Here is a 19,189-nt window from a genome sequence, read left to right as displayed (position 1 = left end):
GGCAAGAATTGCCTGAGCTGTAGAACCTGTGTTGAAGACAATCCACACATCTGGCCTACAGCCATCATCCTTGAGATCAGCAACCTCCTGATGTGGAACCCAGTTCATGTGGAATTGCATGGATGGAATTGCAGCCTGTTTCTGAAGGACAGGGTGTCTGTAGGGTTCCTAGATCTCTTCAAAGCAGCAGCTGGGAGAAGCTGTTGAACTGATTTGTCTTAAAACTCTTGGACCAACAAAAGGAAAACGAATATCAGTTTTGGACAGTAAGGTGGTGAACTATTTTTTTAATTTTATTTTTGTGTTTTCCTTAAGTTATATACATATGTCAGTTTAACCTGAAATACAGTTTCACTAATATTTTTTTAATTGTTAGTCAAAGCTTAAATAGAGCCAGAATATAGTCGTGGGCGTGATTAAACAGATTGAACGGGATATACTACTTGTCAAATGCTAATATATAAAAAAGGGCCGGCCATAGCTCCCTGTGTACCCCAATCAGCAAAGAGGTTTGGACAGAACACCTCCACTCGATCGATTAATCCTACTTTAAAACGCACGTTTACAGGTTTAAAAAGTAAAATATTAACCTGGGAAAAAAGTCCGTTTTTTTTCCTCTCCAACAAGTGAAATCGGATCCATGAGCTGCTGTAGCCTGCAGTTCTTTATTTAGGCCAATGAATTAAAAGTCAGCTACTCGCCTGCCACTCATAAAACAATGATTTTCATTATCATCACACCTCCGGTCGTCAGTGCAGGTAGGTCTCGGAGCTACGAGGGAATGTCACACAACAGGAAAGTTGAGGCTTAATTTGCGCATCGATAAGATCGCTGCGTCCTTTTCCTCTTCGTTAACAATCTCAAGAAAGGCAGCAGACACGTCAATGACGAGGATGACCAGCCGGTGAAAAACATCAGATACAAGATACAGGCAAGTCTGGACGAATCGCGCTCAGCACTCTGGACTGGATTTCTTTTTACGCGTCCCCGGAGGTTTAAATGGACGACAATCGAGGAGAAGATGGGCACCAAGCCACTGTGAGCATACCCCTTGCGCGAGAGGACGGGTTATGGAGTTAAGCAGTGAGTACCGGACCTCTTTTGCTTCTCCGCTATTACTTTCTATAGTTTCTCGGGGTAAAAGTAGGCTAGTACATAATACCCGAAGTCCCTTGAGTCACACGGATTTCTACAAGTAATGTGATGATTTATAGTAAAGTGTAATTACAGCAATGAAGGAGCTGAAAGTGAAAGCACGCAGGAATGGTTTCACACGCAGGATTTAGGCGAGACCGGCGCGAGGTGGCGGTGGTTAATGTAAGCACACTGCATTGGTTAACAGTGTAATAATAAGAACAGTTCCGAAAAAATCTTAATAACGGGATCTCGGATGAATATTGGTTATTCTTTAATATTGCTGGCTAAATTGAATCAGTATATAGTAAGCGCTGAAAAGGTGACATCGACATCTAGACACAGTTTAAAACACAACATTTTTTTTAAATAAGTAAACTGCATTAAATTAAAAAAAAGATGATAATACCCTTGAACTATATAGATGCACACACATAGGTCAAAGTTATAGAGTCACCTGAACAATTTCACTGCAATGCATCAAGGACAGGAAGATCAAAAGAAAATGCTGCAGAGGATGTTTTTAATTTTTTTTCATAAGGGCATGGGTACATAGAACTGCACGTGGGTTTGTGCATTCTGATTCCCTAAAGCCCCTTAAGTTTTCCCTTACTTCTGCTGGTGAAGCAGTTTCTCTCTGCTTCCTGACTTGCTGTGCAGAACAAGGTCCACATGTCGCTCAGATGCCTGCAGCAGTAGTTGAAGAAGTGACTCTCCTCTTATACAGTATGTAAGGCTGCACTGTTCTGCACTGTCATCCAGTCAGGCTCTTCCCAGAGCACTCCAGTAGCCACATAAGAGGGACTGGACAAGCAAGCCACAATCACTAGTTAAGAAATCAAGACAAGTAAAAAGAGAAAATGAGTGAAAGAGGAGATTGGGGGCTTGTGACTAGAAGGATTCACACTGGGGATTGCACTTGTGGTTGCCTCTATGGAATCCTTTCACTCCAGTTACTGAACAGACAGAGTCCTTTACCCCAAAGAGCAAACAAGTAGGATTGATTTAAACATTATTGTGAGTGAGGTAGCCCCAAACACTGACTGAAACTGCAAACCTTTTTTGTTTAATAAAGTAGATCAAAGAAGAAAAGACTCATATAATCAAAAGAACAGATTTTCTCAATGCCAGGCACAGTGGGGCTTGGAATGGGGAGCAAGAGACAGACACCTTTTGTTTCCCTAGATCTGCACCTCCTAATGAAAACTGTCCGAACATTCATACCATTACCGACTGCTTCCCAAATGAATGTAATTCCTCAGGGAAAAGAATGGGGCAGGTTGCATACTGTATGCGCTAGTGATTTCCAGTTGTTTAACAGGACACTTGGGTAACAGCTAGCCTTTGTGTTCTCCAGACAAGAATCCCTGGAACTTTCTGCAGAGGCACATTGAAGTTAAAGAGCATGGTATTTTAACTACTAAAACAACCTACATATTTCAAGCATTCCAACTACTTTCCTGAAAACCTAAAACATACATTACACTTTTAACTAATGCTACTCTGTGACATACCCTTTAAAGTACGCTACATAATTTATTATTATTTTCATTTCTTACATACACAACCTACTTCACGTGTTCACAGCAAAAAAAACCCAAAACAAAACAGAACAAAGAAATAGTTTATATAAAACAATAAAGTTAGAGTCATGATTACATAAGTTTTCAAACCCTTTGCTGTGGTAAGATTTTTGTGCACAAAATTGCATCAGTGAGCCTTTATTGATGAGTTGAGTGGTCTCTGTGTGCAATAAAATTGAATTGAATTAATTTTAAGCAAAGATTCCACCATTAAGACCTTGAAGCTTTCAAAGCAACTCAGGGATAAAGTTGTAGGAAAGCAGAGATCAGGAAAAATGTATGAAAATTTGAAAAACTGGATATCCTCTTGAGCACAATGAAGTTGATCATTAAGAAGTGGCAGGCTATAATTATTAGATGCATTGGCAATGTTGTACCAGTAAAACATAGAAGGCGGTTGTTCATCCCAGGTAGCTCAATTGTCTGCTTGTAGCTAATTGACCTGAGAGGTTTCTAAAAAGAAAAGGGTCTCTCTCCTGTCCCATCCTGGACAAGATCATTACAAGACTTCTCATGATGGATCATGATGCACTCTGGAAGATCCTCTGAAATGCGCATGTCATTCAAAATGTATTTGCATTATTCACCAGCTTCGTTGACATCCATGCAGTAATTTTCACTAATGGATCTTTTATAGAGTCCTTTGAAGTCTGGATAGGAGTCAAAAAAGATATTCTACAGTTCTACTTTTAATGTTTCTGATTGCCATGGTCTATTAGATTGCAGACAAGCCCTGTGCCTGAATTCAGTTTTCTCGTCAAATGGATGTTAAATTATTCAATCTCCTATGACTCAGCTCCAAAAGTAAAACCACCCTGAATGTAGCCATTGAACTCCAGTATGCTAATGAGACTGCAGAATGTGCTTTGACAGAAGACAAGAAGTGGACCTTTACCTGGATTTAAATCTGCATCTCCATACAATTGCCATCATTTTTATTGAGACTTAGGAAAAGATGGGATTTACTATTTATCAGCAAACTACAAATGCCAACTATTCAGATTCATAATGGTTGTCTAAAGTATGAGAGCATTTTCCATACCTCAGGAGCTATCTGTCATTGAAGGTTGATATTGGCAAAAAAATCCAGCATTGCCTGAAATCTGTAGCCTTTTGCCACCTGAGGAGCCTGGCGTTTGGAGGAAATGGACATCAAAAGTAAACCCAAACTGATGGTCTGCTCTATAGACATCCTTCCTTCCTGCATGAGGCTGAAACATGGACGGCACACACAATACAATTTAGAGGTCTGGAAATTGCATTACCAATGCCATTTGCACAAAGTTTTACATCTTAGGTGGGAGGAGGGATGGACCAGCATCAGTGCATTCACCAAGCAGGCACCACAAGCATCAAAACTATGATCTTCCATCAGCTCTGTTGGGTGGGCCGATTTGGACATGTTGTCATGTGTGTCCCATAAGGTCCTCTTTTCTCAGCGTAGCTAAGGCAATCACACTAGAGAACAAAAACACCTGGGGAACTCCTACTGTCACGCCCAGTACACCTAGAGGGCGCTTTACTGCTGTCCTGTTCCTAATTCCCTGTGATTATTCATGTCTTTCTGCTGTGTCTTGTTGTGTAGCCTATTTACTACCAGTTTCTGCTCCTCACTCACCATTGAGGTTCGGATGTCCTGAGACCCGCCTAGCACCAGGTCGCTCCTGTCCATGGCCTGAGGGCATAGGTTTCTATACGGCATTTCCTGAACAGCTGAGCCCGGGCTAACCCCCGTCTCGCCGCTATGGATAGGGTCTTTTTCGCTCTCCTGCCATTCCACGGTTCGTCCCTTCCGACATCCGTGACACCTACCTAGTTAGTCTTGTAGGTTTCCCTAAATCGTGGATTCCTAAAAGCGAAATGATTTCTAGATTACTTAGTTTTCAAATCTCCATTTTAATTAATCACATTAAAAATGGTTCCAGATTTTTAAAACCTAGGTTACATCTAAAACCCAATGCCACCAGGCTCTCTGGGAACAGAGCTGGAGATTCCTGTCATGTTTTGTGCTGTCTTCATGTGATTCATGAGATTCTTCCTGAAAACAGTGCACGTGACTGTTGAAAGGGTGAAAAGCTGGTCTGTTCCTGGTCTTGCATTATCAGATTTTCATCTGGTTGGCCAAAAGAAGAATGATCCTTAAACGAGGAATTTCAGTAATGGAATCCATGATCAGCAGAAAGTGAAGGAATGGCTCACTGGCCAAGGGACATCATGTGATTCTAAATGCAGCGATGACCCTATGAAGATGTGGTGAAAGTACTATACGTGAATGTGCAATTGAGTCCTTTTCTGCAGCTATGTGTTCTCAGGCCATGTTCATGTCACCACTGACTCTTAAGGTCTTTTATCGGGCATGAGACTGTTTCTATTGTAAATAAAATAATTTAATACAAAATTGGCAACAGCCTAAATTATATACATAATGTCAATGAATTGAATGCAAAATCTGTTTAAAATGTGTTAATTTAGTGACATAAATGTGACAACCATACTCTGCTGTAGATTAATTAGATGTTAGTAATAAAACTCTAATACAAACCCCCAATGTAATTTTAATCTTTCAATGACAATTATGAATACCTGGATCTATAGCATGATCAAAAGACATGTATGTACATGTCAGCTCATTTGATCAGTGCAGTATAATTGAGGGGGAAATGTAGTAGTGTCTTATGTTCCCAGGGTGTGGTTTGTTGTTCAGGTTCAGGTGTTGAAGTGTGCTGTTGATGTCATGGAGCTGACTGGAGGAATTAATATGTTGAGTTGTAAGACATTGTTTAGCAAGGTAGTATCTTATCTTCTCCCACAGCTAGGAGAGGAGTTTAGGTGGTACAGGTTAAGTCCCGTGCACTCCCTGGGCCTCATCACCAGGCTCTTTGTCTCATAGATGTGAGAGAGAACAACAAACTGACTGCTGTGTTGGTAAAAGATGTATCTGTTGGCAAAAAGGACCAGCTGGAATAGTGTCGAGTTGTGTTACTGGTTGTGAAGAGTAACTGCTAATGTCTATGCTGGTTCCTGGTTTAAAAGAACAGTGACCAGTAAACATGAAGTTTTAGGTGACCCTGAGTTAATTGGGTTGCATTTCTATATTCTAGTGAATACAGTGATCTAGGGATTTGTGAGTAGGACAAAGTGAAGAGCAATCCAGCAGCCATATCACCCTGCAACTCACAACTGGCAACCCACTGAAGCTAAGCAGGTCTGAGCCTGGTCAGTACCTGGATGAGAGACCTCCTGGGAAAAAAAACTAAGGTTGCTGCTGGAAGAGGTGTAAGTGGGGCCAGCAGGGGGCGCTCACCCTGCGGTCCATGTGGGTCCTAATGCCCCAGTATAGTGATGGGGACACTATACTGTAAACAGGCGCCGTCCTTCGGATGAGACGTAAAACCGAGGTCCTGACTCTCTGTGGTCATTAAAAATCCCAGGGCGCTTCTCGAAAAGAGTAGGGGTGTAACCCCGGTGTCCTGGCCAAATTTCCAATTGGCCCTTACCAATCATGGCCTCCTAATAATCCCCCTCTATGAATTGGCTACATTACTCTGCTCTCCTCCCCACTGATCGCTGATGTGTGGTGAGCGTTCTGGCGCACTATGGCTGCCGTCGCATCATCCAGGTGGATGCTGCACATTGGTGGTGGTGGAGGGGAGTCCCCATTACCTGTAAAGCGCTTTGAGTGGAGTGTCCAGAAAGGCGCTATATAAGTGTAAACAATTATTATTATTATTATTATTATTATTATAATCTAGGAAGAGGATTGGCATCCTTCGCTGAGAGGGGGAAAAAAGAGCTAGGATCATGGAGGGGCTTTGAAAGACAGTTCACTTAAAACGTATTTTATTTTACAAAAACAGGTGACATACTAGCAGTGATAGTTATGGGGAAATCACGCTATCCTTGTCTTCTCCTATTCCTTGTCTTCGTGCTGGCATTGTCACAGCCCAAACGTGTCTAGCAGAAGTGTGGAGCAGTGCTTTGGGTTCTGAACTACAGTATGTACAGTATCTGTTTTCACTGTGCATCAGTACTGTATATATAACCATGCTATTCAGAGATCTTAAAATCAGATCAAAGCATGTTTTCTAGCTTTCCAGTAATTACATAATATGATGTAAAAGAACAATCTCACATTTTTCAAGTCATTTCCAAAAGATAAACATGTTTATGAAATATTGCATAATATAGAACTCAAATACCTACAGTAGGAGCTATGCTTTGTTACACCGTTCCTAGGAAGCAACTGATAAACTGCTGGTACCTTTACATCTACTGACTAGAATGAATTAGTGAACTAGGTTTAACCCAGCTTCTGCAGTGTGAGATCTTTATCATGTGGTAAATGCATTGAGGAATTTAAACACAAGGCAGAATGGCAGGAAGTGTATAATAACTGATTTGAAGTGTGTTAAGTATGTTAAGTATTTTAGATTCTTTAATAACACATCCTGCCCTGTTCCACCCTGTCTTGTTAAAATGTTATTCTGCTCCTCGGGTAACGTGAATGGTTAGTTAAAATTGAATCCTTTAGGTTTGAAAGATCGGAATGTGAGGGGGTACAGCATACATTGGGCTTAGTCAAAGAATCTGTGCTATGGTGCCCTTTCATAGTTATAAACTAAAATTGTAAACTAAAATGTCTTTCTTGAGCTGTTCCTCCACAAGGCTTCTTTTACTTCAGTTCGGTCCAGTTTAGTTTATTGTCATATAAACAAGTTCAATGAAATGTATGAATGCCTCAATACAAAGACATCAAAGAAATCACCAAAAACATCAACAGAACAGCAGCGGCTTCGACAACAAGTTAAATAACATACAACTTAAAACATCAGTGTGAGCCAGTGGTCGTGGTAGAGTTCAGTAAACTGACATCTTGTGGGAAGAAGCTGTCTCTGAATCTGGAAGTTTGTGCCTTTTTAGCAGGTTTGTTTGTCTTCCTTTTCTTCTGACTCATCAGAGCTATCTTCCAGTGAGTCTGTTATCTTCCAAAGTGGTCAGCATTCACCACTGTGGGCTCTCCCATAAAGACCCAATGTGCATCCTTCTAGTAGCTTGATCCTCACACAACTACTAAAGAGAGCAGTATATTTATATTGAGAAACCAGCAGCTGCCACTTATCACTTATCAGGGTCGTAACTGGCAGCTGAGGCCTCTCAGGCAAGTAGTAGCTGACAGCCTGTTACACAAAAAGTAGGAGAATCTTTGCTTACTGGTGCTTCCTTTGGCCCATACCATATACAGAAGAGGAAAATAAAAACATATAACCCAGCCTGACACTCCGTATAACAAAAACAGGGAAAAACTTGTGGTTACAATTCTGAAACCCTTTACTTGCCTCTAGAGTCTCCTCTTACTTTTTTAGTTTTAAAGGTCAAATTTCTATTCCACACTAGGAGATCAGAGCCCTTGTGTTTCCACTACATGCCTCAGCTGCTTTCAAAAAAGGAAAGGAAAAACTGGTTGTTCAGGAGAACTAGCTGTGAACCTGTACATCAGGCATTAAATCCATCCGAGTCATCAATATCTATTTTTGTTAACCAAAATGAAAAGAGAAACCCTACACATGGGCTGCAGTTTCACAGATGTTTTTGCTGACCAGCAACAGTGTAACTCTTGCTCGCTCACCTCAGCTAATTCCAAATCCTGTGTTGTTTCGTGTACTGTGGCCTCCTACCAGCTGCTAATATGGAAACTTTACCATCTGTAGTGAATGAGCCATGTTCCTAAAGCAGGTGTGGGAAAGAGAATTGTCCATGGCATATTCAAGTTTGGATTTTAAATAAGGATTTTAGCTGGACGTGGAAAACTTTGTACCGATGCACAGAAGCAAAAGTGCAGTTCACCTCCTCCCACGCTGTCAAGAAAAAACTGAAGGTCACAGGCGTATTTCTGTGTGACTGATGGAATCAAAACAGCCGCGCTGGAAGCCTGACCTGTTATGAGTTAGTCAAACATGGCAGTGGCCGTCAGTACAGAACCTCAGGCAGCAGCTTTACAGTGAACCGGCAGTCAAAGCTATAACCATCATATAAAATAATAACTCATATGTTCCTAGTTGTATCTGAACAGGACTGCATGTGAACAAAGCCTACATTTGGATAAAGGAAAGTCAGAATGTAACCATGTCGTTTTAGCCTTTAGTTAGGAAAAGGAGGGTTTACGCATGGTTTGAAACTCATGAGTCACATAAGAACAATTTGCTATATGTTGGAGTATCCTAACTTTGAGTAAAGCTGTAAGGTTTACAAAGAGTGATAACAGGACAGTTCACCGAGTGATGACAGGACTGCTCACTGGGCAAACAGGACAGGTCACTGGGTGATGACAGAGTAGTTCATTGGGCAGTAATAGGACACTTCACTGGGTGTTAGAACAGTTCTCTGTGTGATGACAGGGCAGTTGATTTATCTATGACAAATTTAAATCCATCTATTGCTTAAACCGAGCATACACTACAGTCTTTGTTGTTTCTTGTCTTAATATGATTGATTGAAAACGTCTCACAAGACAAAACTGCTCGATAAAATTGCAGTGATTTACATTTTGTCTTAATAGCGCCTTGATCTTTACATTTTTAATAGTGAGAAGATTGCCACCTGGCTTTTATACACTCCCTGCTGCATTACCTGCTGTATAACTTACTAACTTCATTTAGTATTTCCAAAAGGCCTCCCCATACTGTTTCAAACTGAAGTCTGTGGATTAAGAAACCTATTATAACCAAATAAGCAAGGCGAGTTGAAAGTCCGTTATACACCTGTTAATTGAATGTTAAGTACCTTTCTTTGAAACCTTTCCCCCTATTTTATATTCTTTCAAAAGTTGTCATCGTCCGTAGAAAAAAAATGAAGAAACTTTTTGCAATAAAATATGATTCTACTCAGTGAAAGTTTTTAAGAACTTTAGAAAAACAGACCCTGTGGTTTAGATAAATCACAATTTCAGTTCTTGTGTCAGTGACAGATAACAAGCCTCGTGCTTACAGGCACAAAGCTCTGAACATCAATAACCCTATTAAATTTTAGGCTAAGAAAAACAGACTAAAGAATCAGTTCTTGAGCCTTGATTTAATGAGACCATAGGGACATCTCTTAAATGTTTTGGGAGGTCATTCCACAATTTAGGGGCCCAGTAGCTCAATTATTGCTGACTCAATTAGTCTTCATTGCAACAATTACCAGTCATTATTCACTGAGTATTCATTGAAGGGCTTTATTTTCCAATAACATTTCCAGCAGAACAAAAGCACTCAGACACCTAATTACATACAAGTTTCAGTGCCCAGGGATTCTGAAGGAAAGGCCTGCTGTCAATCCACATCCACACAAATCCACATCCCATGTCAGGGTCTTCAACAGTTTTCTGGAGTGTCTATGCAAGGGGTTTTGCTTTTTGACTTCTGAACACTGAGTGGTTCTGTTTTCCCGCAGGATTCCTGCTCCCGTTACTCTGTGTGATTGCTGTCGAAGTGCGAGACATACAGACCAGCCCCATTAACTTTGTGTGCAGCGATCAGGCACGACAGCAGCTGTTTCAGAAGCTGAACGACATCAGAAGGGATATGGTAAGGAGGGCACACTGGGTCCGTCAGTGCTGTGAGCTGAGATGTCTGTTATCTGCCAATTGGTCATTTTGTTTTAATTTTCTGCTCTTAGACAACAGCCACCTTGAGGTACAATGTGTTTTGCTGGAACGGGAATCATAGTTTAACATAATACTAACATAGGTACAGGCATGTTGCAGTAGGAGGTTAAAGGAATAGTAATTCTATAGTTCTGCTTGAGGTAAACCAAAAAAGTAATAGAAAAATATCTCAGTTGGAATATAGCAAATTGGACCTGCTTAAAAATCCAACATAAATTTTGGCATCCCCTGCCTGAGCTCGGTCAATTGAGCCAGATGTTTTACTATGTCCTGGAAAGAATTGGTACTGAATAAGTGTCCCGATATGATTGATAAGGTGGGTGGCATGGTGGTGCAGTGGTTAGCACTGCTGTTTCCCAGCTCTGGGCCCCTGGTTCAGTTCCAGACCTGGGGTGCTGTTTGTGTGTTCTCTCTTGTTTGTGTGCGTTTTTGCTGGGTGCTCTGGTTTCTCCACAGACTTACTGGTAGGTTAGGCTTCTGGGAAAATTGGCCCTGCTGTGTGTGTCTGTGTGTCCACTCTGCAATGGGCAGGATACCTCCTGTCTAGAGTGTAGCCTGCATTGTGCCCATTGCAAGATAGGATTCAGCTCCCCTGCCACCCTAGACCTGGAAAATGGATTTGTGCTTAATAAGGAAGTATAGTTTAATGAATAGTATATATTAACAGAATACAATGAGTAAATAACAATGTTTCAGATATTTTAAGCTTAAAACTTACCAGTTATGTAAGATGCTTATTTCTCTATTTGAGCTAAATTCTAAAATTGTTCTGCCTACTTGTCACTGAAATAAATCAATGGAGATTATTACACTGAACTACCCAGTAAGAATGAAAACCAATTCTAAAGTTTTAATACTGTATTGAAAAAACACATGGCTTAGTTTAACATTTGTCAATTTCCCTGTCAACAAGTCTGGAATGGGGCAATACGGAGCCAGTGTTGACATACCAGCAGACCACTACTGAGACACGGCTGGTGGGCCTATTTGACTGAATCAGTTTAACTTCCTGCCAAGGGTGGAGAGGCATCATCTGCATTTTGGATGATTCCAGCAATGGCCGTCTGAATTGACTAGCAGTTGGCTCAAGACTGGCTCATCTGGAAACACCCTTACTGGTTTGCATTAGTCTTATAATGGCCTTTGTAATCCAGTCTGGCACAGTTATTGGTCGGTTTCTATGTGAAATATTCTAAGAACTCACGAATGATGACAAACAATAGTCTATAATAGTGCCTTTAAATAGTCCCCTCCTGTTTTCTCTGGTTCATTTTTCACTGTTAATCTTGTAGAAGTCCATTGTATTGTCATTTTGCATCAATGCATCATTACCTTTGAGTATTGGAATCAAGCCCACACATGGTCTCCTTTAGTCTTTGTTCAAGAATAAATACCTAAATACCCTGCATCTGAAAATGTTTTTAATACTGTCCCTTTGCAGGCTTCATAAAATAAATACGCAGAGAGCGTGTTTATGGGTTCTTATGCCATATAGTAACTATCTGCACTCTCTAAGTATTTAATGGCAATCTTGCATTTGACCCTAAGGGGAGTTCAAAGGTCACGGTCTAGTTACTTTCTAATCAGATCAGTCGATCCAATTAACTGGATAGCCCTCTACTGCTATATAAAGATCTACGGGTCTGCTATATTCCTCCACAAATACTGAAACATATGTTACTTTCTAGGTGTAGATTGATATATTAATCAGTGATCATATTTCACAGTATGAAGTGTACTAGGCCTCATTGATTGAACAAAGTGGTACTTCTGTATATTTGCTTTCTTTGAAACCACAGAACATCATCCAATATTGCTAATGTGATGCTGGACTTTTTTCTTCAACTCATCTTGAATTGGTGAGAAAGAGCTTTGTCTTTACATGGTGCAGGATATTTGTCTTTATGAATCATTACCTAGTTACATCAGAAAGCAAGGGACTGTTTCTGAGGGAGATACTAAATCTGTTAAAAGCTCTTCTTGATCAGTTCTTTTTGAGTCAATTCCTAGGAAACCATAACTGGCCCTTTGGTAATGCCTTAACTTGATCATTACTCAATGTTCGAGTTTCTAATTCACGTACTGTAGCAATGTCTACTACCTCTTATTTACTTTCTAGGTCTTCACTGTAGTTTTTGACAGTTTCCCGTGGTTGATGGAATACACTTGGGGTTTCCCACTGTGTGCTAACAAGGGTCAATACAGCCTTATTTGTGCATAGTATGCCAGCACGCCATCTTAGTACCACCACATGTGTCTCTTGGACTGACACCTGTGTAGGTCTCACCGTTGCCCTTGTTGTTGGAGCTGAGGACAGGGCCAAGTATTCATCTGTAAGAATGGAAGTGGATAAGAGAATGTAGGCAAATGTCTGTTAGTGTGAGTGGTCTGTCTGTAGGAATCTAGATCCTGAAAGACAATGGGAGTTTCATACATCCATCCATTTTTTGACTGCTTAATCCAGTGCAGGGTCACAGAGGAGCCAGAGACTACCTCACACATTGGACACAAGGCAGGATACACCCTAGACAAGATGCCAGTCCTGGCAGGACCACAGACACAAACACACCCACACTAGCATCAGGGACAATTTTCTCAGAAGCCAATTAACCTAAACTAAACTAAACCCACACAAACACAGAGAGAACATACAAAACTCCACACAGATAATACCTGAAGAATTGGACCCAAGCCCCAGCACTGAGAGGCAGCAATGCTAACCACTGACCCAATGTGCTCACAGGGTTTCACATACTGTGTGGACCATGAAATAAAATGAATGATTAACTTCTTCAAATTTAGCATGTGAATCACTGACCAATACTACTTTAGGGAAAGAATCTGCATATTTGGGTCACATATTAATCAGGAAACTGAAAAAAAATAATTAATTTAATAAAAACAGTAAAAATGTACCATATACAAGTGCCTTTTGCTTTTTTTCTTACACTATATCTGTGTCGGCTGGTTCGGCTGGTGTGCTGATTCTCTGCTGGTGTGTCGTTTACGCAGAGTGGATGCAGTGGCTCGGCTCTCCTGCCCAGTCAGGTCTGCCTGCCTTTTGTGGGACTCAACATGGAAGCCTGGAAGAAGAAAACAGTAAGTTCTATGAGCTCCCCAGAACTAGGCAAGGCATTGTGGAGAAAGGGCGTCAGAGCTGACAACACTGAAATAATTCAGTCTTCCTGCCCTACACAGACTTGCCTTATTCCAAATCAATAGGCTCTGAATAGCAATGAATTCTAGAAGGAGACAAAAATTCAAACGAGATCTTCCCATAGTTTAAAGGTGGTATAATGAGAGATTGAATGTTTTAACTGTTTTCTGGGTCAATATTTGGTGCAATGTGCCAAACCAAATTGATGATCCCCGTTTGGTTCAATAATGGCATAACAATACTCCACTGCTTTGGCTCTACCGTGAAAAATGAGCGTCACTTATCTTCATCTTCAGATATACTGTATCAGTGTCACGTACCCAGAACACTAAATCATTTAACAATTCACAGAATCTGATCGCCAGTGTTTGAAATACAGAAGACACAAGGAGACAAAGAAAGGTGGGTTTTTATAATGAGGGGGAACGGGTACCATCATAGGTCTAAGGTTAAAGGTGTACAGCAGCAAAACATGGCTGGTTTTGTTTCACACATCCGTTGTTAAAGATTTGGGCAGAGCAGCCCTCTGTCAATACGCATCAATTGAAATATAAGTTTAATGAAAATTCTCTTTAAAGTTCTAAAATAAAAGTACTCCATGTTTTAGCATGTGCATCATTTTTATTTTTCCTTATTCTTCATTGGATAGAGGAATAGAGGAACAGGAATGGACAGAGGCTCAGTCCTCTCTCCGTCTAGAGTCTGAATGGCCCCAGTCCAGACCTCCTACTTCCACCCAACCTCCACAGTCCAGGCAAACCCTTTACACCAAATCTCTGACCTATGAATCTGTATCCTCTTGATTGTACTGGGGAAAGCCAGGCTTATCGCCTTACACTTAAAATCTCATATAGTCTCTAAATTCTCACCAGACATACAGAGCTGGAACAAAACTGACTGTTTATGCACTGGACCTTTAAGATTTGAAAAGTAAAAGGACACAGTACAAAAAAAAAAGCGAATAAATTAAAACAACATTGTGGTGGTGAATCAAATCACCCTCTCTTTCTCCTCTGAAGAGATGATGTGCTTTCAAACATTTTTTTGGTTTGGTTTAAGACATAATAAAAGACCCAGGTATAATTTGGCCATATACCCTACTATTACCACCTTATAAAAATAGTAATAACTCAGCACCTATTACAAGGAGCAATTATTTAAATGTAATTCTACTATTAGTTTCTTCAGCTAGAACCACCATACTACCCCCATAAACTGTCACATTGCCACAGGACAGGAAAAATCTCAGGATTTTTGTTGGTCTGTTCAGCCAGGGTAAAGTCATTGGGCCCCAGAAGCAGAAATAAGTAACTGTTTGAGAAATACCCAGACTCCTCATGGGGGTTAATCTGGTGTGTGTTGTTTGTGCTTGCAGAAGCAGGTGAAGAGGAGCGAGATTGTTTCTGCGCTGGCCGTGCTGTTAGAGGCCATGAGGAAGGCGCAGAATGACACCCAGTCTGACTGCCTGTCCTCCCTGCTGCAGAGGCTCTCTCACAGCATCACCAACCACCTCCTTATCCTGAAAACTCTGCAGGTGCCGGTGAGGGCTCAAAATCACTCGTCTCGATACGCATGCCTCCTTCATTGCCACTCTGCGCCCTGAGTCCTCATGCCGGCGACACCAAGGCAAAACCAGTGCGCCAGTACATGCACTCTCAATCTCACCCTCACCCTACTCTCAATCTCACCCACACTCACAAGCACATCAACACTGTCACACTGACTCACACATTATTGCACTGACCCACACTGTTACACTGTTATACACACTGTCACACTGACCTACACACTGTTACACAGTCATACACACTGTCACACTGACCCACACACTGTTACACTGACCCACACACTGTCACACTGTCATACGCACTGTTACACTGACCCACACACTGTCACACTGACCTACACACTGGCACACTGACCCACACACTGTTATACTGTCATACACACTGTCACTCTGTCATACACACTGTCACACTGACCGACACACTGTTACACTGACCCACACACTGTTACACTGTCATACACACTGTCACACTGACCCACACTGTTACACTGTCGTACATACTGTCACACTGTCATACACACTGTCACACTGACCCACACTATCAAACTGTCACACTGTCGTACACACTGTTACACTGTCATACACACTGTCGCACTCAAAAATACAAAGAAAACCTGTCACACTCATTTACACACTGGAACAATCATAAACATGCTGCCAGACTCAAATACACTGGTACCCTCAAACACATTGGAGCCCTGAAATACAGTACACATTCCCTCTGCTGTGTAGCTCTACACACACTGCTGTATCCACAGAGCCATGGGCCCATTGCTGTGGAGTACCCCACTTCCTGTTCCACTATTCCAGCTGTGACCCTGCAAGGATCCCTTTCTTATCTCCTGACCACACTTGGCTGTTCCTGCTTGACAGCAGCATAACAGGATGCTCGCTCGCAGACAACAGACAGAGAGGACCTGAAGTCACCAGTGCAGTCGCACACACAGAGAAAACAAGCACTTATCACAGCGTCTTTATAATCAGAGAGTCTATGGCAACAGTGAGCAAGAATATGCTCACTTTTGCATAATGAAAGCATCAGTGTCTCAGTGCCTTCGATTATAAAGAAATATTTGGCACCACCTTTTCCGGTAGAATTCACAACAAAATAACTAAAACAGAACATACCAGTAGTCTGAATCAACCTGTTGCCAAGTATTTTTTTCTACCAGCTGAGATTTAAAAAAATGTGCAGAAAAGTGTATAAATAGCAAAAAGGGAGATAAAGCATAGAATCTCTCTGAACACATCACATTAAGCCTGTAAGCAAAGTGCTGCCTTCCTCTGGGAGACTCTAGGAATTGGTTTTACCAAACTGTAAATGATTTATTTCAGTTATTTTGCTGTTGGATTTTTTGGCCTCTGTCCTGTCTGGCAGACTACCAGCAACAAGTGAATACCCACTGACTGTACTTTCAGGAGTTCAGCGCTCAATGTGCTAGCATTACCATGGCAACTGGCGTAGCCACTACTCACCTGTTTATCAGCTGGTTGCCGTGACTACAGGCTCAGACAGGAAGTCCGTTCCACCTTTGCTCACTTTGCAACCATGTTCCTCTCATAAGGAACAGACTATTTAAGATCTGCCTTGACAGTTTACTGATCTGTGTTTTAAAGTCTTGCTTCGAACCTCAAAGTCCTAGTCTCCAGCCTCGAGTTCTCTGCTTCGGGTAGCTTTCTGAAATCTTGACCTTGTTTTGTTCTTAACTCGCCTCCCGGATTTTCCCCTTCGCGCTTTGAACAGCGATCTACTTGGTACAAACTTTGCTTTGTTTCTGACCATGACTCTGGATAGTGCTTTCTGTTTGCTACTCCAACCTGCTGCTTTCTTGCTCTGCCCTGCATGTGGGTTCCACTCCTGATCATGTTCACATTCAAGCAGCGATAATACAGGGGAGCTTTACAGTGTTTCAGTGCCATTGCCAGCACTCTTCCACCCCTTTACCCCAGCTTCCCCTCCCTTTCATCATCTGTCTACCCCAGTTTTTATACTTTTACGTGTCTTCTCCCTGCTTGTTACACTCTCTTGTCTTTAAGAAGTGCATAAGAAGTGCATAAAGACTTGCTCCTCTTACCCTTTGCCCTCCTGCTCCTCAGTGCTCGGACCTTGCTCTACCAACAACGTGGAAATCAACAGAGAAAACAAAGCTTAAAGTCTGCTGACCCACAGCTGGGTGATTTCTATCAACTCAGCTAGGTCTGACTCGAGTCAACACCGTTAAGTTTATACTGAAGTTACAGACCATTTCCTTGTCTTGGGTACGACTAAATCTTTTGAAAGTGAACTAAGTTAACATCCCACAGTCCTTTTGGTTAAACTACTATGTAGTTCAGGCTTATCAGAGCATATCTAAGGATTATAGTTGCAGGGTTTCAACCATCAAACTAACCCTTAACAATTAGCAATAAGAACAACTCCGAAACGTACTTGGATACATAGTAGTGGCTTTGAGCTGGACAACACGATGTGCTGTAACACGGATATTAATGGTTTTGTTTGACCACAGGTTGAAACAGTGCAGCAGGACGGAGGGGCTTGCATCAGGATGACCCAGGACCTGCAGGACGTCCTCACACAATACAGCTGGCTTGTCAGGGGGAAGATGGAGAGGTTTGTTGAAGAGCTGGCCGAGGACATCTGCGAGGACAGAACAGATGATCCTCCTAACTGACACGCTGACACTCAGGCTCGTGTGACTTAGACCCTGAGGACGAGTGCAGCGACCCAGTCCTGTACCTTCGCCAAGCCAGCTGTATGCGTGTCTTTTCAGAGATTAAGAAGCAAACAGCTTGGAGCAGTTGACCGAGGATTAGCTTGCTTCATTCATGACAAAATGACGCCCTCTGCCTGTGAATTAGAAGAACAACAGGAACCTGCAGCAGACAGCGCTCAGGGAAAATGGCATTGGGCTGGGCCTGGGATATAGAATTTGGAGGTGTCCCTCTGAAGAACATTGCATAAAACAATGAAAGGTAGAATTAACCTGAGGTGATGACTGCATGAAACTGTCAACAGCTGAAAGAGCCTGCATTTGTTATTTAACTCTATATGAGGAGAAATGAACTGGTTCACTGGTGTGGAGGGCAAAGCAACGCCCTGTACACAATAGGATTTACCTATTAGGCAAAATATTGTGAAAGACTACTGAACAATGTGTTGGGCCGACATGGGCAGTACTACCAGCTTGCTCTGGATGTGTGATCTGTTCCACAGATATGGAATAGCTGCAGCCCAATCTCATGCCATTTTCTAGCAGGATTTTCCTCAGCAGTGAGTTGAAATCCTGTGTAGGATTAGCATGTACCTCTTTTTTTGTTTTGATAGGACTGAGATCTGGGGACTGCTCAGGCCATGGACAGTGATGGAAATTTATCTTGGGCTCCTAAAATTGTTTATTGCCCACTGCTGAAAGCCTGTTTATTGGACTAGGAATGGCTAATAATTTGGCCAGTGAGTGTACATTTTACTTCATTTCATAGCTAAAATAACTTCAAAACTAACATTCAAAAATTAAAGTCAAAACACCCGGTGATCAATGATTTTTAGCTCATCTTTGCAGAGTGAATCTGAAGAGCGAAAAATGCTTCCTGCAGTCCATGTTTGTCTGAAAAGCACAGAAAGAAGTCTGTTGTATAAAAGGAGTGAAAGCCTTGTAAATACAGTAAAGCTTTTTATAAGTGTGATTCCATGAATATTGTGTACATATGTATATATGTGTTTTGGAAATATTTGTATGCCTTATTTAATATGTGAATTGTTTTCACACACTTCCCCCCTCCTACATACATATTTGTAAAATATATCTAATAAAATGTTACAACTGTGTACAATTGTGTGAAATTTAGAAATTAAATGTAACACATGACACTATTAAATTACATACTGTATAACTAGGTGTAGCAGCAAAAGAGCTGCACAAAACATCTTAAGCATTGAATGTTAAATAAATATAAGTTCTTTCACCCTGAACTTTGCCACTGACCTCGCAATGTTCATTTCCTTTGTGAATACTCCTTCACAAACACTTAAGGGGACAAACCTAGTGAAAAGTTAACTTGGAACAAGCTGCTGGACTGTGGAATTTTGCTGGAGGAAGGCAGTG

General features: G+C 41.5%; 1 protein-coding gene across 1 annotated transcript; it reads left to right on the top strand.

Annotated features, from left to right (window-relative positions):
- The first annotated feature begins 482 nt into the window (after positions 1-482).
- Positions 483-19,056, top strand: thpo (thrombopoietin). Its single transcript, XM_088612026.1, has 5 exons — positions 483-1,083; positions 10,149-10,282; positions 13,375-13,461; positions 14,895-15,059; positions 17,594-19,056. The coding sequence occupies exons 1-5, from the start codon at positions 1,071-1,073 to the stop codon at positions 17,756-17,758; spliced, it is 564 nt and encodes a 187-aa protein (XP_088468152.1). The 5' UTR covers positions 483-1,070; the 3' UTR covers positions 17,759-19,056.
- The last annotated feature ends 133 nt before the right edge of the window (positions 19,057-19,189 follow it).

This window comes from Lepisosteus platostomus, chromosome 2 (assembly GCF_059453375.1).
Source record: "Lepisosteus platostomus isolate fLepPlt1 chromosome 2, fLepPlt1.hap1, whole genome shotgun sequence".
Taxonomy (NCBI): domain Eukaryota; kingdom Metazoa; phylum Chordata; class Actinopteri; order Semionotiformes; family Lepisosteidae; genus Lepisosteus; species Lepisosteus platostomus.
The sequence above is the reverse complement of the archived record's forward strand: the minus strand, read 5'-3'. Positions and strand labels throughout refer to the sequence as shown.

Coding starts and splice junctions, on each gene's coding strand:
- thpo (XM_088612026.1), top strand. Junction 10,283..13,374: donor ACGACATCAGAAGGGATATG/GTAAGGAGGGCA, acceptor TCGTTTACGCAG/AGTGGATGCAGTGGCTCGGC. Junction 13,462..14,894: donor AAGCCTGGAAGAAGAAAACA/GTAAGTTCTATG, acceptor TTGTGCTTGCAG/AAGCAGGTGAAGAGGAGCGA.